Genomic DNA, 23289 nt, shown 5'->3' with positions numbered 1-23289 from the left:
TCGCCAACACGTATCAGCTCATTCAACACTAAATGTGATTTTTAAAGTTAAAAAGGGATGGCTTTTCTGTTTTTTCTTTTAATAATAACTTATCTGTCACATGCCTGTGTCATACACACTAAATGGACAATTTAAGTAAACCCAGCCATTAACAATGGTAACGTTTGTGTGGACATGTTAACTTTCAGCCTAAACATTACATGTCGAACATTATTGTTGATATGCAATTGTATGGACTTTCCATGCGCCTTGCTTGGCAATACCTCACATTAAGCCTTAATGTTGAACGCTCGCCCATGGAGGGAAGGCAATTGGTTCTGTCCCCAGTCCGAGACATACCAAAGTCCTAGGAAATGGTATTTTCTATTCCCTGCTTAACGTTAAGTTTTAAGGATGTTTACAGCAGCTGGTTTAACTGTTTTCAGTTTGATGTGATCGAGTGGTCGAATATTTGGCCGGGTGCTATCGGTATGGTATTTCAGTGAGGTAGCACTTTAAAGCCGACCTATGATCGGTGATATCGCAAGGAGGCAATTGCACCAACCCTGTCCCCAGTAGATAAACACATATGTACGCATAAAAGGACGTTTAACAAAACAAAGCAAAACAAAACCGAAATATTACATTGACTTCGAAATGCGCGTCACATGAGTTTGCGCCGACGTTATTTTCTGTTAGCCGTGTTCACTATTCTAGGTGTATGACCCAGGTCAAGAAAGTGCAATAACAATTAAGCCAGAAATGCTTTACTAGAAAAAGGAAAAGAAAAAAAAAGACACGGAAACCCATTTTCAATATGTTTTGTCTTTAGGCAATACAAGAACAACCAAATAAGGGTATTTTTTTATATTTTTAATAAAGAAACACATTTCTTCCGTTGAAATTGTTGTTTTGAATAGACTCTACATACTGTTCATCTTTTCTGCAGTAATAGGCCATCGTAAGAGAATCATACAAAGGCGGTTGACCTGAAACACGAAACTGTGCAGAATCATGTGACAGCTATTTTCATCTTCACAGTCGATTAAAACAAGGGGTATTCCGAGTATTTTCGTCTTGTCGGCAGTTGTACCAAACAATACAATTCGTCGTGTTACACATCTTTAAAAAGAAACATTACTTTGTATCTTTCCTATTATGACGAGTGGCCTTCAAGTGGGTATCAGGTTTGCGAACAATTTAATTGTCAAGCCAGTCTTTAGGTGCACAAAATCTTGTGACGACATTGCACAGGAAAAAGTAATACTAGTGTTGCATTTATATCATTATTACACCAACATCTATTTATTTCAAATATCGCTAGGTGTTTTTTTCAGTCAGCTTCCTGGAGTTTTGCTGAGCCATCGTTACAGTCTTTAATTGCGATTGGTTGGCGTTATTATCACGTATGGTCCGAAAGATAGTAATTAGTTTCCTTAAGTAAAATCCAGGGCTAGCCCTTTTTCGGAGAGAATTCATATTGAAGCGGTTCCTGGGCAAGCAGTGGCGTAGCATACATGTATGCTCGAGCATATATAAACTAAAAGACCCGCCAAAAACAAGCAAACGTTTCGGGACCCGCCAAATATCACGTTAACTAAATATAGAGTACCACAAAGCCAAATATCTACATTTAGTTATGGAGTCCCACCAAAATAAGCAAACGTTTCCAGACCTACCAAATATCCAGTTAACTGAATATAGAGCACCGCAAAGCTAGATATCTAGTCCAGCCAAATATCTGGTTACATTACATCGAACCCCGTCAAAACACACAATCATTTCTAGTCCCGCCAAATTTAGCCCTACCAAATTCGTTGTCATTTCCCACCATTTGATTTGTCCCCAGCCAGCCCACGCGCGACTGTACACAGACGCACCCTCCTGCTTAACAGCCAACTTTACGACCATCATATCTGTTTATACGACGCTGCATATGTCTATTACAGCGCATTAGTCTCGTAAGGCGAGTACAAAACGACAGTTCGAGCTCCGTTCGTATTCCCGCTGTCTCCCGGTCCTGACATTCCTCAGATAATCTGCTTCGCCAATCTTCAGATTTATGGATTCACCCCATTTCGACAGCACATTTATAAGAATGTTGACTGGCTAGTGCTGTGTCGCGTTGGATCAGTGTATCTATCTGCCGAACTGTAGGCACAAACGGCCGCCGTCACCTACAACACACACAGACAAGGCAATAACGGCGCGGGCAATCACAATAGACTTTCTGGTTGGAAATTGGTATAAAACCCTACACACCAAAAACACATTAAGTGTGCAGAACCTCCTTCTAGTATGTGTGATATAATGCAGGAACAGCGAATGTTACGTGCGAGTAGATGTTTTTTCTCAAACAAACATTTATTTTTGTTAACCTTGTTAGAAAATACATATAAAAGGCCATAACCTTTCTCAAGGTCTATACACTGTGTCTGTAACACTGGATAACGGAGAAGTGTTTTGCCGTTTTAAGTAAATGCATTGTTTCCGCAAGTATTCAATGGTGACTGCAGAAATTAGCGATGTCGACGACGGAATCGTCTGTACGGAGCGCCATTAGTGGGAATGCACGTTCAGCAGGCTTATGGTGAGTCACTATTTACTGTATATCGAGTCATTTTCGACATTTTTGTTTTGGATATCATTCGTCAAATGATTTTTCATGAACATTTTGAATACATCATGTGCATATTAACATTTAACTACCATTCCATGTTTAAACAGCAATAGAAGACAAATTGCATTCATACGGATTTGAAAGCAATATGATCAGTTTCACTTTGAAGCTTTTCTTCTCACCTCGTATAACGTGAGACCACCATAAGAAGCATACATTTAGATGACTTTGTCTGTTTCAGGAATTTTGAAAACAATGACTATCTAGAAAAATTTAATACTGAAAGGAATTTTTAAAAATATTTTGCCGGAATTAACGCAAGTCGGTAACACCCATATCTAAACATGAATGTTTAAAATCTCTGTCACCGCTCCATCCCTAATAAAACGAAAACTAATTGCATAACTTAAATTAAGTGTCTGTGTAATTTAATTTAATTATGATAGTTTTAACACTTTAAAAAATGATATCACGGACTTAAAATGTACATGCATTGAAATGCTTTTTTCGAAACCTAGTTTTGTCTTATTCTTATTCTTATTTCCAGCGTATAAAATATTATATAGTATAAAAGTTTTACTTAATACACAAGCAATGCACGTATTAAACGTGTCGCATCGTTTCAAGACCGACTGGTCCCTTTGCCAAGTGATGACTGAGCTATGATGACAAAGTACCAGTCGGTTGTATGCCACCTTACACATTATACCTGTGATTTGTGTTAGAGTTAAGGTTATATGTTACCTTACACATTGTACCTGTGATTTGTATTAGAGTTAAGGTTATTTGCTACCTTACACAATATTCCTGTGATTTGTATTAGAGATAAGGTTATATGCTACCTTACACATTGTCCCTGTGATTTGTGTTAGAGTTAAAGTTATATGCTACCTTACACATTATACCTGTGCTTTGTATTAGAGTTTAAGTTATATGCCACTTTAAATAGTATATACCTGTGCTTTGTATTAGAGATAAGGTTTTATGCTACCTTACACATTATATACCAGGGATTTGTATTGGAGTAAAGGTCATATGCTACCTTACACATTATACCTGTGATTTGTGTTAGAGTTAAAGTTATATGCTACCTTACACATTATATCTGTGATTTGTATTAGAGATAAGGTTATATGCTACCTTACACATTGTGCCTGTGATTTGTGTTAGAGTTAAAGTTATATGCTACCTTACACATTATACCTGTGCTTTGTATTAGAGTTTAAGTTATATGCTACTTTTAATAGTATATACCTGTGCTTTGTATTAGAGATAAGGTTTTATGCTACCTTACACATTATATACAAGGGATTCTTACACATTATATACCTGTGATTTGTGTTGGAGTAAAGGTCATATGCTACCTTACACATTATACCTGTGATTTGTATTAGAGATAAGGTTTTATGCTACCTTACACATTATATACCTGTGATTTGTGTTGGAGTAAAGGTCATATGCTACCTTACACATTATATACAAGGGATTCTTACACATTATATACCTGTGATTTGTGTTAGATATAAGGTTATATGGTACCTTACACATTATACCAGTGATTTGTGTTAGAGAAACGGTCATATGCTACCTTACACATTATACCTGTGATTTGTGTTAGAGATAAGGTTATATGGTACCTTACACATTATACCTGTGATCTGTGTTAGTGTTAAGTTTATACGCTACCTTACACATTATACCTGTGATTTGTGTTAGAGTTAAAGTTATATGCTACCTTACACATTATATCTGTGATTTGTGTTAGAGTTTAAGTTATATGCTACCTTACACATTATACCTGTGATTCGTGTTAGAGTTAAAGTTATATGCTACCTTACACATTATATACCTGTGATTTGTGTTAGAGTTAAGGTTATATGCTACCTTACACATTATACCTGTGATTTGTGTTACAGTTAAAGTTATATGCTATCTTACACATTATACCTGTGATTTGTATTAGAGTTAAGATTATATGCTACCTTACACATTATACCTGTGATTTGTATTAGAGTTTAAGTTATATGCTACTTTAAATATTATATACCTGTGCTTTGTATTAGAGATAAGGTATATGCTACCTTACACATTATACCTGTGCTTTGTATTAGAGTTTAAGTTATATGCTACTTTAAATATTATATACCTGTGCTTTGTATTAGAGATAAGGTATATGCTACCTTACACATTATACCTGTGCTTTGTATTAGAGTTTAAGTTATATGCTACTTTAAATATTATATACCTGTGATTAGAGTTAAGGTTATGTGCTACCTTACACATTATATGCCAGGGATTTGTATTGGAGTAAAGGTCATATGCTACCTTACACATTATACCTGTGATTTGTGTTAGAGTTTAAATTATATGCTACCTTACACATTGTACCTGTGATTTGTGCTAGATTAAAGGTTATATGCTACCTTACATATTATACCTGTGATTTGTGTTAGAGTTAAAGTTATATGCTACCTTACACATTATATCTGTGACTTGTGCTAGATTTAAGGTTATATGCTACCTTACATATTATACCTGTGATTTGTGTTAGAGTTAAGGTTATATGCTCCCTTACACATTATACCTGTGATTTGTGTTAGAGTTTAAATTATATGCTACCTTACACATTGTACCTGTGATTTGTGCTAGATTAAAGGTTATATGCTACCTTACATATTATACCTGTGATTTGTGTTAGAGTTAAGGTTATATGCTACCTTACATATTATACCTGTGATTTGTGTTAGAGTTAAAGTTATATGCTACCTTACACATTATACCTGTGATTTGTATTAGAGTTTAATTTATATGCTACTTTAAATATTATATACCTGTGCTTTGTATTAGAGATAAGGTTTTATGCTACCTTACACATTATATACAAGGGATTTGTAAAGTTATATGCTACCTTACACATTATATACCCGTGATTTGTATTAGATATTATAGTTAATGTTATATGCTACCCTACACATTATATACCTGTGATTTGTATTAGAGTTAAGGTGATATGCTACCTTACACATTATATACCTGTGATTTGTATTAGAGTTAAAGTTATATGCTACCTTACACATTATATACCCGTGATTTGTATTAGAGTTAAGGTTATATGCTACCTTACATACATTATTATTCTGTGATATATGTTTAAGATTATTTCCCTCACACTTTTGATAAATGTTGAGGTTTATATATATAATGTTTCAGAATTGCTAGATTTTGACCAATACATCCACGTTAATGCACTATTTCAAATAAATATTTAAGTTAGATTATAGAAATCATTTACAAATGCGACTCAGGTCGGAGTTAGGTTAAGTAGATATATGACGTAAAATACCGGACACAAGTCTGGCATTTTCTATCGATTTGGATATTTATTGTATATTCATACACGTATAAATACAGTTTAGGCTTAAGTCAAGTCAAAATGTAGCTGTCTGTAGTATTCTTCAATAAACCTATTGTAAAAAGGCATTTCAATTCTAATCCGGGTTCCGCGTGTTAAAGACGTACTTACAGCCATGTAAAACGTACAATCATTTTCACCACGATAGAACGAGATATGACAATGAATAGCTTGTTTGTGTTGCTTTAAAAATAAGCTGACTATAATAACTTTTTTAGAAAAAAAGTCGCCATTTTTACGCATCGATTAAACCCCAATTGCACATTCGTCTCGGGTTGGATACAGTTGTAACGTTGTTAAGTTGAACCACAAATTTACGATTACTACAACTAAGATAAACCTTAATTTACCGTTACCAAAACTAACTTTTGAACATGAACTTACCATTACTACAACTAATTTTAACACAAATTTAGCATTGCCGCAACTAACCTTAACCTCATTCTGCTATCGCAACAATTAACCTAAATTTAGACTTACCTTTACCACAACTAACCTAAATCTAGACTTACCTTTACCACAACTAACCTAAATATAGAATTACCTTTACAACAACTAACCTAAATATAGAATTACCTTTACCACAACTTAACCTAATCCTAGACGTAACTTTACTACAACTAACCTAAATCTTGACTAACCTTTACCACAACTTACCTTATTCTGGAAATACCTTTACTACAAATAACGTAAATCTGGAAATACCTTTACTACAAATAACCTAAATCCGGACTTATCTTGAACATAACTAACCTAAATCTACCTTCATCACAATCTCGACTTACTTTACCACATCAAACTGAATCTCGACTTCCCTAGCCACAACTAAACTAAATCTCGACTTACCTAGCCACAACTAAACTAAATATCGTCTTACCTAGCCACAACTAAACTGAATCTCGACTTAACTTTAATGCGTTAAAAAAAATATTTCCTCGTCACGGAGATCTTTTTCTATATTTTAATTTAATTTTGTTTAAAAAAAGGAAAATACTGACTGTCATTTTTCCTTCGTAACGAGTGTACCATACCTTGCTCTAGCAAATGTGCCGAGCAAATTGGAATTCTTCTTCATTGGAGAGAGACATAGAGCCTTGCGTTGCATCTACCTTTAACGACTGGGAAATTGTTAATGTCATACTCGTAAAATACTGTCTGCTTTCTACCAACTCGAGCAGCGAGATTTCTCATTCCGCTGAATGTCAGACTATAAAACCAGTGATTCCAGGTTCGATCCAAAGCGAAGGCATTGAAAGGTTGTGACCTCTTTTACATAAGTTTAATCTCAGATCGAATACGAAGAATAAAGCAATGACGTGACTGTATAATAAAGATATAACGAATATCCCGGTATGCGATAGTTTTAAACTTTGCAATGCTCTTCAAATGACCTTTTAATACGGTCACGCGTGATAATATATACTGATATATTTTCTTCTCTCAAAAGGCAAGTACATTTTATGTCAGTCATACCATATATTTGAGTGACAGAGTAAATCGGGTCAACACTTATACAAAGTAACTCAAACTGAACGAAATAGAAAAGGAAATTAACGTTGTCCCTTGAAAGGCCTCATTGAAGGTTTCATCCCTCAAGGATCAATAGGGTCCTCACCCAACCGTGAAGGTGTGAAAGAGAAATGTTCCACCTTTAACAGAGTTGTCTCCCGTTTTACCTGCTCAAGATTTCTCTGTCACCCTTAGGGTAAATAAATAACAAATTGCATGCAGAAAAAAACAATAATGTGACGTCAAAGTAACAGTAAGATATGACGTCATGAGCAGCTTTTGACGGGAGAGGTCATGTGCTTATCAGAAAAATTAACAGATTACAAATGCTGAAGGCTTTTCCTTTTAAAAACAGTTTTGGAATAATGGGAGAAAAATAATCATCCCTACCTTGAGGATGTAATAAAGAATTCTCAAACCCTCGGAGAAGTTATTTGGTTGTAAAATCCTCAGCAGAACCTCGGGTTACACTACCAAATAAATCGCTCCCTGGGTTTGATATTTCTCTGTGACCCCCTCAAGGTAGGGGGAAATTCTATTAATCTCCAGTGAATTTTTAGTTGTCGAATTTGAGGTTCTGTTAAGGTACCTCAAGGTATAAGATGATTCATGTTCTCCCCTTAATCTAGTACTTTGTTGCAAACAATAGAATTCAGTATTTGTAATAGGGTTTTATCCTGATTTGCATATCACCTCTCCCCTCGAGAGCTGATTGTAACGTCATATCTGGCGATGTTAAAATATTGTTACGTAAGTAGTTTATACGTATGTTTTTACCCTAGGGTGTGACAAAAGACTCATGAAAAGATAAAAGGGGAAGTAACTCTGTGAATAATAGAAATATTCAGACGCTCTTTTACATTCACGTATGTGTTCGGATAAGTATCACGTTGTAGTGTTATTTTAGTTCGAAGACTATACAAGTACCGGGAAAGGGGTGCGGTGGGGGGGAAACATGCAATGGGCAAATCTAGCATTCGAACTCGGAGCTTTCGCAATGTAGACAAGTACAGTGTTTGTCAGGTTAAACGTTTAATAAAAATGATAATAATTCGAAGTTCTTACATACCGTTTATCACAACCTAGTTTGTAGGTCGTCTCAAAGTGGTTCACGAATAATTATCTGTGGTTATAGGGCCTTTGCAACCAGACAAAACCTTTCTCAACTCCCTGGAGTGCATGCAGCAGGTGTTGCCATTTCGGCGCTCACAGCTAGCATTTAACAGTTCTAGCACTGCCCAACCATGTACTCATTTAAAGCTGAGTAGACTGGAACGAGCGGAGTAAAGTATCTTGCTCAAAGAAACAACACAGTGCTGTGTTGTGACTCAAACCCGCAACCATTCGGTCACGAGCCCGGCGTCCTACATGTACCACTAGACTACCGTAACTCCTTACGTGATCCCCACTGTCGGAATCACTACCAACAAATGATAATAAAGGGTATTGCTGTTCTATAATAATAATACCATTTACCATTGACTATGGCTTTGAATCAAGCTCCAAAATGACTACATGTTTCGTTTGTGACGTCATTTCTATATTTGTTAATACGACACTTGATACTTCGCTTCACAGAAAATTGATTACAGCTTTAAGGTAATCGTTCAAGTGCTGATGATTTCGGAGAGCTCTTCTATCAATATCGTTTCACCGACAACACACTCAGAAGTATCGTAATTATCAGAAAATCTGTGTGATTCTAGGAATGATAATTTAGGTTTAGAGTGAAATGCGAGAACTTAATGGTGTATTTTATATTTAAATCCTCATGCCGGCATGTTTACACTTCCACTGTTCTTGCTCTGTACGGATCTTTCAAAGCAGCATCAATTATTAACGGACCATTCCTCAAAGAACGCAAATATTAGGAATGGAAAATATTGTTTATCGATATGCTGAATTACAATAACGACTAACCGATAAATTTGCATTGAGGCACTGGCCCAATAGAATACATGTGTAATAGAAAGGAAGTAATGGATAGAATCCGCCGGGGATCGAACATGAGACCCGAAACTTTCTAGTTGGACGCTCTACCATTGAGCTAAAGAAGTAAGATGACTTTGTCACTTTGTACCATGCACATCTATTACACTATTACTATCTTTTTCAAATCTTTTGACATTTATTCCTCGTGCTCTCCCCTAACTTGAATATGGAAGTTCAACGGCAGCGATATGTAATATGAAGGAAGTAGTCAAAATAATACGTGTGTTCGCTGAGGCTCGAAACCGCGATCCCCGATTTTCTAGTCGGACGTTTTAACACTGAGTTGAAGGTAATTTCCGTTTAGTCTCCATTACATCTCAAGCACACACGCAGGCATACACACATAGTGAGATATTAACCAGGTGGCACAGGACTAGCAGTTAGCGCCTGATAAGGCAGCTTCTGTAAATTCCTCAAAATTGTATTGATTAATGTACATGTATACGCTAACTGTATTTATTGTATATCTATGTACTGTAAAGCGCTTTAGCGTGGCCTTTGTTAGCTAGATAGGGCGCAATATCAAATGTTGTTTATCATTATTATTATTAGTCGAAGCTAGTAAGGCAGCTTGTCGCTATGCACAAGGCACATCTTTACACGACTTCCCCTTTTTCCAAGTCGTAGTTTCCTTATTCCTCCTATATCCACTCCTTTGAACGGGGATGGTGTACGGCACCAACGTGTAAAAAGAAGAAAGTAGTAAAAATGGATAAGATTTTTAAAATGTTCAAAAAACATCAAAGGCAAATACAAAAAACATGTATATAGTTTCATCGACTATATGATGCAAACAGTGAAACAGTGTGTGTGTTAAAAGTTCGTGTTTAAGAGTGAACCGAAAAGTCCATCCTTGCACTCATTATTTAAATTAGGGGAAAATCTAATGGGACATACCAAAGTCCTTAAAATGATAGTTTTCATTCCCTGCTTAACGTTCAGCATTGAGGGAAATGACAACAACTGGTTCACCCGTTGTCAGTATAATGTGACCGGGCGGAATGCTGTGCTGGGTGCCTTCGGCATGGTATTTCAGGGAGATAGCACTATGAAGTCGGCATCAGATCTGTGCTATCACAAGGAGGCAATTACACAAACAAACCCTGTCTCCAGCATACATACACGCCTGCACGCATCCACAACATACACGGAGGCACGTCCTTAAATGACCTTAGCTGTTAATACGACGTTAAACAAATTAAAACCAAACCGAATATTTAGCAATGAACGTAAACCATACCAATTTTCGACAATTTAATAGCATCCGTGCTTTCGTGTACAACAGTGTCTCGATAATTGTGACATATTGTGAACGGGTAAACTTATAGTATTAAAACATAAACCCACGACTACTGAGCTGTTCGCATTGCACCGTGAAACATCAGAGTTTCTGTCGACCCTTACACCGATCAGACAGACTGAAATTTACCAAAAGATCGACGCAGCCATAACAAAATCATGGTTATTATACCAAACAGAAAGTACATAACCGGTGTTTAGTTTCTCGAACTGACATCGTCATCATTACACATACTAGACTTATGGATTCCATTGATTCGTTATGGGCGTACATTGGCGATATGTGACATAAATTGTCATTCGGATCTCCTCGCCAATTTGGTACATATCGATCGATAAATGGAGAACATGTCTGTATGTTGTACAAGTGCCCTTGGGCAGAGCTCATGGCGTGGAGAAACAGTGCTGTTCTAACTGCTGATGACGTCGACACATACAAGAACAATGATGTCCTCAAGTTTATGGTCTAAACGATTTATTTTATTTTTTATTTAAACGAACACTGATGTTTCTATAGATAATGGTATGGACGGACACTGATTTTTGTATAGATAATGCTTTGGAGGAACACTGCTGTTTTAAAATTTATGTTACACGTACAAACGAAAATTAGTGTTCTCACAAATCATGGCGCAGAGAAACATTGCTGTTCTCACAAATCATGGCGAAGTGGAACATTGCTATTCTCACAAATCATCACGTAGTGGAACATTGCTGTTCTCACAAATCATTGCGTTGAAGAAAATTACTGTTCTCACAAATCATGGCGTAGCGGAACATTGCTGTTCTCACAAATTATGGCGTATTGGAACGCAGCCTCTCACGAATAATGGCGTAGAAGAACATTGCTGTTGTCACAAATCATGGCGTTGAAGAACATTGTTGTCCTCACAATCATGGCGCAGTAGAACGCAGCTGTTCTCACAAATCATGGCGTAGTGGAACATTGCTGTTCTCACAAATCATTGCGTCGAAGAACATTGCTGTTCTCACAAATCATGGCGTAGCGGAATATTGCTGTTCCCACAAATTATGGCGTAGTGGAACACTGTTGTTCTCACGAATCATGGCGTAGAAGAACATTGTTGTCCTCACAATCATGGCGCAGTAGAACGCAGCTGTTCTCACAAACCATGGTGTGGAGAAACCTTGTTGTTCTCCCAAATCATGGCGTAATGGAACATTGCTTTTCTCACAAATCATGGCGTAGTGGAACATTGCTGTTCTCACAAATCATGGCGTAGTGGAACATTAGTGTTCTCACAAATCATGGCGTAGAGAAACATTGCTGTTTATACAAATCATGGCGTAGTTGAACGCGGCTGTTCTCACAATTCACGGCGTAGGAAACCACTATTGTTCCAACAAATTATTTCGTAGAGAAACGTTGCTGTTATCACAAATCATGGCGTAGTGGAACACTATTGTTTTCACAGATCATGAGCGTAGTGGAAAGTTGTTGTTCTCTCAAATCATGGCGTAGTAGAACAATGTTGTTCCCAAAATCATGGCGTAGAGAGACATTGTTGTTCTCATAGATAATTGCGTAAAAGATAAGAGCTGTTCTCACAAATCATGGGCGGAGGAACATTTTTGCTCTCACAAAGCATGGCGCAGGGAATCACCAATGCTCTCAAAAGTCACGGCGTAGAGTAAAACACAATTGTTCTCACAGTTCATGGCGTATTGGAACAGTGTTGTTCTCACAGATCAAGACCTTATACAGAGGAACATCGAAATGTAGCTGTTCTCGCAGATGTTCGCGAACAGGAATATAAATCGCAAGATCACATATCGAAACGTACAAGTTACCTCCCTTTGAACAGTCAACACTTGTTCCAGTTCACTGTGCTTCTCCTTTACGGCTGAAAAACGCGTGTATCATATTTATTGGAAGTTGTTGTTTTTCCGTTACAATCATCAATATCTTCAAAGCCTCTACATATGTTTTAAAAAACTTAAATAAATCACTCTTGTTGGCTCGGATGAAAGCGCGTTAAGTGTCTATGTAGAGGAAACAGGGCAATAGACTCCCGGTTGCCGTGGTGAAGATACTCCAGTACGCTATCCACTGCCCACCTCACTCATATTTATATACACTGTACCTGAAGATATATTTTTGGTTTATTATGTACAAGTCTCTTAATTTTGCTTCATATCATTTGGTTTCGGTTTTAATGTTATGTGTTGACGCTACCGCCACCTGGTGGTGTTGATGTTAATCTTGCATTCACGCAATCACATTGATAAGATGATTTAATGGAAACTTAAACGTTTCATGAGAGTTGTATATAAACATATAACCCTACATCATACTCGTTGTAATAGTATCGATATCTAAAGCAGTGTTCAGAACAGGCTACGTAACAGTGGCGCCTTCTGAGGTACCAAACTCAATCATATCACTGAATCTTTTTAAATCTCTCACTGTTGAATTTGTATTTCAACTTTTCTTTTTCTTGCAACAATAAATTTTCGTTATACTGCCACCATTTGTCAAGATAATTTTGATATTATAAAGGGGTATGGCGATGAAATGAGTGAATTATAAAGACATTCTTAACAAGGAGAGAACAAATGGACGTTGAAGTAGGTTGGCGGTAAATGAGGTGACCAATTAAAAGATGGGCATTATATCGAGGTTTTACTTGCAAACATTTTATTTAAAGACTTTCTTCAAATTCTTTGTTCGACGTTGGGTAATACCGGCTGTCGGATTACCGAGGTTCCGATGTAAAGAAGTGCGAGATTCGTCTGAAATTGTCCCCGACTGTTTCGGAATGAGTTTAATTGTTTTTTTCCGATTGCTTAAATCTATTGCTTAAACCTGGAAATTCAATTTGACTACTGCCTGCACGAGACGCGGTTTCCGTATTCACCGATATATAAATCTTCAGTGACTGTACACGGTAATTACGCCGCACACGAGATAAATCTATTTAGCTACAGAGGCTGTCACCGTGTACTTTCTTTCGGCAGTCATGATGCTGTGTAAATCGGAGTTCGGGCAACGCAACGTAAATCTTCTCAAGTCGGTTCAGAGGAAAATAGCAATCAGCAAATTTCACCTCCAATCCTTGCCAGACATATATCTGCAATCGGTAAAAAGTCAACACTAATTCAGTATAAACATTATCTCTTCCCTTTTGAGCATACCAATAGATATACAGTTAAAAAATATTAATTAAATCAAAATTTCCCATCTTGTAATATATATACATATATATATTGTAACCCAGGTAAATACTAGCCGCAATATATCGCTCGGCCATAGAGAACTTCTCTTTAGCTCGATCGGTTGAGCGTAAGACTAGTAAGACTGAGGTCCTGGGTTCGATCCCTAGCGGAGGCAGTGATTTAAATTTAATTAATCATGCGCTCTGTTCCAATATTATAATATATTATTGGGAAAAGGCTTTATATAAGTTAGACAACTTGTACCCAACCCTTTTTTGTAATAGTTGCAAATAAAAATACGTTTAAATCAAAGCATACCAATGTATAAATAGTTAAGGTTTACAAATAGAAAATAGATTCGGAATAAAGTTTTGAAAAGTGATAAAAATACGTTTCCTTAAAGTGATTTCCAGATTGTGCATCATTGCAAATCTCTATTGAAAAAATATATACAATAACCCTCGATATAATGCCCCTCGTTTCATTTGTCACCTCATTTACCGCCAAAATAATTCATTATCCTTTTTATTGTTGTATTAAGAATGTATTTCAAAACCCCTTTATAACGCCAAAAACGTGTTTGTGGACAAATGGTGGCATTATAGCGAGGTTTTGCTTTTTTTGTAAACGATTTCAAAATACTTGAAATTATAGAACATAATGGCAAGAATAACTGCATGATCAATTATAAAATACAAAAATACACGAAAGAATTTTGGAGAAATATAATTAGGATAATAAATTTATGTAATTTAATCTGGCTTGAAACATGCATTTTCATTGGCTAAAAAAAAATATGTTATCGGCCCATAACGTAAAAAAAAAGTCGCCGTTTGTAACGTCGCTTTTGATTGGCTGATTCAGGAGCGCAACAATTTCTAAGAGAAAAGAGTCCATCAATAAGAGTGGATTTCCACAGGGATTGTGTATAGTAGATTAAATTATAAGGATTAACTATAATATGTTTTCTACTGACATCATAAATGCACGTTGGTGCAGCGTAATTCACTTTAATCTTTAATCAAAGCATTGCTTTGGGGTCTAGGATATGCAAGTTTCTGTCTAACATTAATCCTAAAAATCAAAGTACTACTATTTATTTTAATGAGACTCATTCATTTTTTGAAACTTTGTTAATTTTACATGAAATTGTAAACTACATTTGAGAACTTTGAAATTTGAAACAGACTTTATGAGTTTTTAAAGATGGCAAGAGTTATCCCGCTTTCTACAGACAAAGAAAGTGTCCACCGAGATTTGGTATGGTATAAGATCTAAGCACTCAAGCAGGGGCGTAGCTAGTACTAGCGTATTCGTTTAGGACTGGGTCCCGGACAGGGCCTTAGTAGGGGGATAAGAGTGTTCAATATGCAATGGGTTTTTTTCTGTTTGAAACTTTGGTAGATTCACCTGCGTCCCAACGGTCAAGTTCAAGTTCTTTATTACATTGAGTTTATACACTCATCGGTTTTAAAATTGAAATATTTACAATTTGTACAATATTTATTTACAATACAAAAAAAATATGACACCAACACTCTGCAAACAGTAGGGGGTGTACCCACTTAACTCAGTAGTTTAAACTAGGCGCTAGGTTTTTGTATGACTAATTCCTGGAATCGCATAGTGTGGCACGGTAGGTGTAATTTATTGCCACTGTGTATTATCACTCTTTCATCTGTGTGTAACGTGTGCTACACATATGTTATGTCCTAAAACGTACCATTGACCAGGTAGCTCATTTGGTTTGAGCAATAATACCGGAAATCACGGCTTCGAATTAGAACATTGTTGTTGATATATATATGTTTTGTTTTTCTTAATTTCATCAATATTATTTTTTTCATCAAAACAACTCGCAACTGCCTTCTTGTCAGAAATGATTTTTATTATGCTCTATTTAAAAAAATATTTAATGCATAATAACAGTTTTTTGACATGGTATAGGCCATCCCTAAAGGGCTTAATCGATATCCGGTTATGCACGCGCGCTTGGTACGGATTGGTATGTAAAGTACACTGAAGATAACAAGCATGATAGTTATACCACACGGGTCTGATAATCTGATACAGCTATATTTGGACCTTAACTAAGGTGTTTAAAGTAATGTTACACGTTTTACGGGTTTAGATCAACTCTCTTATATATCATCCATGAGTGGCATTTTTTACCGACAGATCATATTAACCACTAAAACGTGTAAAAATATTATAAATACCTTAGTTTAGGTCCGAATATACCTGCAACAATTCTCAGGTCCCTGTGACTGATTCCCCCTCCATGTGAAAGGTATTTGGTCACTTACCAGACCGTGTAGATTGGTTTTCTCCGCCAACAACATTGATTCATTTAAGATGGAAAACATAGTTTCGTAACGATCGTAACATGATGTATTGGTGGGGTTTTCTTTGTATCTTTGTAAGATTAAGTACATACACCTCTATATTGACCAAAAAGGGGCTCATAGTCTAGTCACCCTATGATAAACCTCAAACTAATTGCAACATAACTTATTTCTGGTTTTTCATACAAGTTGGTTTATACTGTGTTACAGAAAAAAAATCTACAAAAATCGACTTTTGGGAAAATGTTTTTTTCGCCCGAAATAGGATCAAGAAAATAAGAATAATTGCTTACTGGACCAACATTGAAGTGTAAATATCAACCTCTTGTGTAACACTGAATAGGAGGAATTAACTGTATTGAAAGACCAATCAGTGTACAATACAGATTAGCCAACAAAATAAATAGGAACCATTACATTGAAAAAATATCACACCATGAATATTGCTAAAAGCATTCAAAGGTCGAACATATTAGCTTTTGTTGCATTTTTGAGCCAGAATATTAAGTTAATCAACATCAATATCGATACTGGCTTTGTAGAAATGCATTGAAAACTGATTTGTGTATTAAAGTTTCATAAATTAGAAGTTTTTCTTTCACATATTAGAATTTATGAATGTTTAAAGTTGGCCTGCGGGGTTGTTGGGAGCTGTTTTAAAGTCCAAATTGAACAACATTTCAATTTATACATATAAGATTTTAACATCATCTTCAGCAAAATACTGCAAAGTGCTCTAAATCATTTTCTATGCAAGTTACTCTTAGCAATAATGCCATCTTGGTTAAGATATCTCCAAATAATGAATGAAGTCAGGTTGATGAATACCTCAGCTCGGGCAAATTTGACTAAACTGTTAAAAATGGCTAAGTCAATGATTTTGGACAACAGAAATGTGAATATTTTTTGTGTGTTTTATCTGATTGCTAAATCTTTCGGCAGGAATTACCACCATAACATGGCCCTCTTGATTAAGGGGAAGTAGATTAAACTCGTATCTTATTATTTTAACAGAACATTTTTTTTCTTTCACACAGAACAGAATGGGGGGATACGTAATTTTCAATAAAATGATGAAGTTGTGTGAATGTTTAACTTCAAATTTATCTCACAAAAACATATGTTTTATCATTGCTTTACTGGCAAAATCATTTGTAAATCGGACAAAGCTGGTGCACAAAATATAGATTTTCGTTGTTCAGAATCATGGACTTAGCCATTTTTTCAGTGTTGAGGCGAAATTGCATGAGAGCTTGGACACATTTGTACACTTATCTTACCAAAATAACCATTTCCAATAAGTTCTGCACACATACAAATGGATATAAAATGCTTGTAAGCATTTGCTTGTCCTTTTTCAAATTACATGTTACAGAAATAGGCAAATTGTTTATTTTGGACGTCAGTTCACACCAAATCGGCACATTTGGTCAAATTAGATGGTTGATACTTTTTTTTGGTTGTGAATGTACCATTTTTAGATAAAATGTGATGTTTTAAGAAGATAGATATAGACTCATAAGGTCACTGAGATTAAGTAATTAGTATTTTCTGCATTTAAATAGAAAACAAAAGCCAATATTGTCAAGCTCAAAATACTTTTAAGCCATTTTCATAGTTCAATAATTTTTCAATGCAATACCTCTGCTGTAACACTTTGGTAAATCTGTACTATATTTCGGTTGGTCTTGCTATACGGTTAATCTTCTATATCCAGTATTGTAAAAGAGGTAGATATTACACTTCAAAAGTGGTCAGATATGTGATTTTCCTTATTTTCTTGATCCTATAGAAGGTCAAAAAATGATTTTACCAAAGTTTGATTCAGGAGACTTTTTTCCTGTTATAATACTGATAACTACCATTCCAAAAAAACAAAAAATAGATTATGTTGGAATTAGTTTGAGGTTTGGGCTGATTTAGCATAGGGTGACTGGACTATCATCCCACTTCGTTCACCATTAAACATTGTAGCAGCCCTAACTTATATAATATCGCAGGGATACAGTTACAAAGTCGTATGTCGAGTACTTAGTATAGAGAACATATTTGTATTTGTACAATCAAGGAACTTTCATTTTCCATTCATGTATATTGTTTACACAGATACAGAGATTTATTCTGACAATATACATAAAATATATACAGGATTAACAATCTTTTGATAGTCAGCTCGTAGTATACTAAATTATAATTTTAAAGTTTACAGCTTGATTTTTTCTTTGAAACAATACTTTTGTGGCTGATTTTTCCAATGTTCATCAAGTTCATACTCAAATTGTTAACCTGAAATCCCATTTATATCATTAAATGGAAGGCTATTCCACACATCTATAATTCTCTGCGAGAAAGAATGTTTTCCTCACATTCACCCTAGAAAATCCTTTATATATCTTAAAGTTGTTTAAAAGTTGTACGGGAGAGCGATGGGTGCAGTAAAATGGGTTTTCATTTTAGTATTGTTGGACGGTAAGGTTTGTTGATTTTTCATTTTAGTAAGGTTTGTTGATTTTTTCGTTTAATAAATGTCCTGTTAAAAGCTAAGGTCATTAAATTAAGGACGTGACTCCATGAGTATTGTGAATGCATGCATGTGTGTCGGAGACAGGGTATGTTGGTGTACTTGCCTCCTTGTGATAGCACGGATCTGCTACAGACTTCACAGTGCTATGTCACTGAAATACCATGCCGAAGGCACCCAGCACAGCAGTCTGCTTTACAATGGTAGTGGGTGACCCAATTATTGCCATTACCCTAAATCCTGAACTAACATCAGGGAATAACAACTATCATTTGTAAGGACTTTGGAATGTCCTGGTCTGGGGTATGTCTTGGCCTGGGGACAGAACCCATTGCCTCCCCCCACCTTTGCGAACATTCAACATTAAAATCAAATTGAGGTATTGCCAAGCAAGGCGCTAGTAAAGAAATGTAGTTTGAAGTAGAGAGAAATATAAAGATCCTAAATATTGCATTGGGTGCAGCAGATTTATTTTGGTCGCTTTTTGTGTCCCCAAGAAGAGGGCACAAAAGCAAATCCTCAATTCTGCAGGGAGTTCCCACATGAGTTGGTAACAATAGGTGATTTCCTTTCTCGATCCCCGGCCTTGAGCGGTGACTGTTGGATGGCTATAATTTAGATTAACCCTATGCTAGATACGTAACATCGGTCAAAAAGAGAAAATATGATTAAAAACTGGCAATTATATAAACTTGTCTCTCTCTCGAATATCACATTTTACAGTAACATGTATAAGCACTTCCTCCTAAAATATTAATTGGTTTATCTTTGCATGCTAACCCTGGAGTATCGTTTTTCTATTACTTCCCCTTATAGGATACAGGTACACTTTATGACGTCATACTCATTAAGAATAAACGTTAATCTTATTTATTTTACAACAACACCTGATATCTTTTACTCATGTTGGCCCGAGTGGAAGCACACATATATATAGTGTCTTAATGTGGTAGGAAACCAGAGTACCCGGAGGAAGAAAACCGAGTACCCGGAAGAAGAAAACAGAGTACCCGGAGGAAGAAATCCAGAGTACCCGGAGGAAGAAATCAGAGCACCAGGAGAAAAAAACATTTCATTAATAAGCAAAAGGCCTAAGGTTCGACTGTGATTTTTATTCAGACATCACAGCTCATCTTTTCTGACATCTGAACAGATTGTGTCAGGTTTTCACTATTTTAACACTGTACAGAAACTTGGTGATTTAATGAACGAACCCCATTTTATAATATGTCTTGGCAAGTAGAGTTCATAAGGTACGTCTTAATAGAATGCGTTTTAATATTTAAAGTCTTAACCTTTTAAAGTATTCATGAACTTGTTTTTTAGTATTTATAAATAAGGTTATATTAAAGAATATCTATACTATGTCTAATTAGTCTTATTCGGCTAGGTATCAACATGACGAGGCACGTCACGGCACTGTGTTATATTGTTCCAACCTCACCCCTGCGGGTGGGGTTCGGTAGAAGAATACACCTGCTGTTACCCACTGCATGTATCTTAAGAGACGACTAATGTTTGAACCCCTTGCAGAATTGGGGATTTGCGTTGGTGTCTTCTATTCGGGGACACAAAAGCGACCAAAATAAATCTGCTGCGCCCATTGTAATATTTAGGATCTTTATCTTTCTTTCTACCTTTTATTTCCTAGCGCCTTGCTTGGCAACACCTCACTATTGGCTTAAATATTGAGTATTCGCCCAGTTGAGGAAGGCAATGGGTTCTGTCCCCAGGCCGGGACATACCAAAGTCCTTAAAAATGGTAGCTGTTTTTCGTTCAGCATTAATGACAACAACTGGTCACCCGTTGTCAGTATAATGTAACCGGGCGAAATGCTGTGATTGGTGTCTTCGGCATGGCATTTCAGTGAGATAGCACTATAAAGTCGGAATCAGATCCGCGCTATCAGAAGAAGGCAAGCACACCAACATACCCCGTCTCCGAAAAACATACAAAACCTGTGTACACGCATACACTACACACATGGAGGCACGTCCTTAAATGACCTTAGCTGTTAATAGGACGTTAAACAAAACCAAACTTGTTCCAGTCTATTTAGCTGTAAATAAGCGCGTGGCTGGGGAGTGCTGGAATTGTTGGATGCTAGCTATAGCTGTGAGCGCCGAAATGGCAGCACCGGCTGTATGCTCCCCGGGGAGTTGAGAAAGATATTGTCTGGTTGCAAAGGCCCTATAACCACGGATAATAATTTGTGAACCGTTTTGAGACGACCTTCAAACTAGGTTGTGATAAAACGGTATATAAGAACCTCGAACAATTGTTATTATTTTTAACAAAAAAATTGTATTATATTGATTATTGAGGTATATAAGAACCTCGAATTATTGTTATTATTATTAACAAAATCAATTTTATTATATTGAACTATTTCGTGGAGACAATTGTTTCTGAGAGAGTGTAGAGTTAGGGCTTGGAAAGGTCGACAGAATTACAGTAATGTTTTCACATTCTTTGCCTTATCTGTTTTCACCTTGTGTATAGTATTTGTTTAAAAATGCGTCATTGCGTACGGTCCTGTGCGCGTTATCAGCAACGAGACAACAGTATCAAACAGCTGAGCTGCCCTCACTAGGGCCGGGGCTGACGGGGACCGTCGCTGACCAGGACCGTCGCATGTTATAGCGTGTTCCTACACTTGTTTTAGCAAAAATCGGCAATGAATTGCATAAATATATGATAAATGTTTAACATGGTAAAGTATAAGCACCAAATTATCAAGAAAAATGGATTATGATAATTATTTTTAATACAAAAAGTGCAGCAGAACTCATCATGTAGAGTCGGAATGTAACAGTTACCTCCCTTTGATCATGTAGATCTGACTAAATTGTTATAGTATAGTAAGTTAGAAGATACAAATACGCGTAAAATATTTCAAATACAGAGTTTCTTTTCTTTCTACAAAGACTTTTTCATAAAGGCCTATCTGGCAAAATAAATAAACTGGTTCAAACATGTACATACATGATGCTGGATCGGAGTAGACTACAATGAATCTTAACTATTTTATGTTTGTATACATTACTACACACTTTATACCGTTTCTTTGAAAAGCCGCGGTGGCACTACAATTTAAAAAAGAACAAATAAATGGTTTTATCTCTTAAGGAATACCGGCAGCAGTTTTAACTGTCCAGTCAAACTACCAGAAAATTAACCCAAACAGCCACAGAAATGTGTTTTCTTTTTTTACACAACCACTTATAATAGATTATATAAGAAACAAATCTTTCTATCTCTTATATTTAGAATCGAGATCGTGGAAACCAGGAATGTTAATCATTTGAAATTTCTGTGTAACTTTGATAATTTTATTTGGTCTGAAAAAAGGGCAAAACATATTAATGGAAAAATATATGCTATTTCCTGATAATGTTGCCCCTGCCAAGGACCGTGTATGCTATATAAAAAGTATTTATACAGTATTTCAACGTTGATGTAATGTAATCATTAGGAAACCTCTCTTGACCGTGAATTTTGCAAACTTGATTAATTTCATTAATAACAAAGTTCAGAGTGTCTAATCTCAGGACCGTATATACATATATAGTATGCAACTCAAAGATAAAACGCTATAGACATAGTTTAATTCTATTTCTTAATCATAATAGAGACGTATATAATTATTACATACGTCTCTTGATCATATTAACTCCTCTCTTGATTCTTAGCACTTTCACATTCATGTCTTTGATCCATTAATACGGATATAATGAGTACTTGTTTTCCTGATCAGTGTGTCCCTACTCAGGACCGTATACACTTACAGCTATAGCAGAGAAAAGACTATACGGCATATAACTATTCTTCGGGGTTCTACGTATTTTCTCAACTAATACGACCCTTTTTTTAGTTTATAAATATATATATATGGAAGACGTCAACGTTATTCCCTAATCATGATCAGGGAATTCTGAAGATATCATGCTCGAAGTCCGGACGAGTTATCCTATCTTGACGGTCCTCAACACCCCCGGTCCTGCTCAGTCCCGGTGTCAGATAAGATAAGTATCCCCCATAGGATAAGTATCCGGATACTAAAACTGGCCATAGGATAAGTATCCCCCCTTAGGATTAGTATTCCCCCAAATCATATTAAACTTTTACTGTACATAGGTGTTGAATATATTGATTTTATCTAGGAGGAAGTATTAATGAACATTATTTTTATAGCTGGAGGCTTACAAGAAACTTTTGACGGTATACATTAGAGGAATATTGGATGTGGTGCATGGTGTTAGCTGTTTGAGGGCGATTGTTTAATTTAAGGGTAACAATTAATGATGTAGAATGAGTGAAAAATGAACCTAAATAGCTTATACACATGTTTTAATTTATCAATTCTTACACAAACATTAATGGTTTACTGTATATAGAGCTTTAATTTAACTAATTAATACAAAATTACGATAT

General features: G+C 36.0%; 1 protein-coding gene across 2 annotated transcripts in view; it reads left to right on the top strand.

Moving 5' to 3' along the window:
• The first annotated feature begins 1910 nt into the window (after positions 1–1910).
• The window catches only part of LOC110465269, a 57078-nt gene continuing 35699 nt past the window's right edge, over positions 1911–23289 (top strand). For both annotated transcript variants that reach the window (XM_021520975.1, XM_021520973.1), the window contains exon 1: positions 1911–2569. In XM_021520975.1, coding sequence (XP_021376650.1) covers positions 2548–2569 — 22 coding nt within the window. In that variant the 5' untranslated portion in view covers positions 1911–2547. The remainder of the gene's footprint in view (positions 2570–23289) is intronic.

This window comes from Mizuhopecten yessoensis, unplaced genomic scaffold (assembly GCF_002113885.1).
Source record: "Mizuhopecten yessoensis strain PY_sf001 unplaced genomic scaffold, ASM211388v2 scaffold11067, whole genome shotgun sequence".
Taxonomy (NCBI): domain Eukaryota; kingdom Metazoa; phylum Mollusca; class Bivalvia; order Pectinida; family Pectinidae; genus Mizuhopecten; species Mizuhopecten yessoensis.
This window is presented reverse-complemented; position numbering and strand designations above follow the sequence as displayed.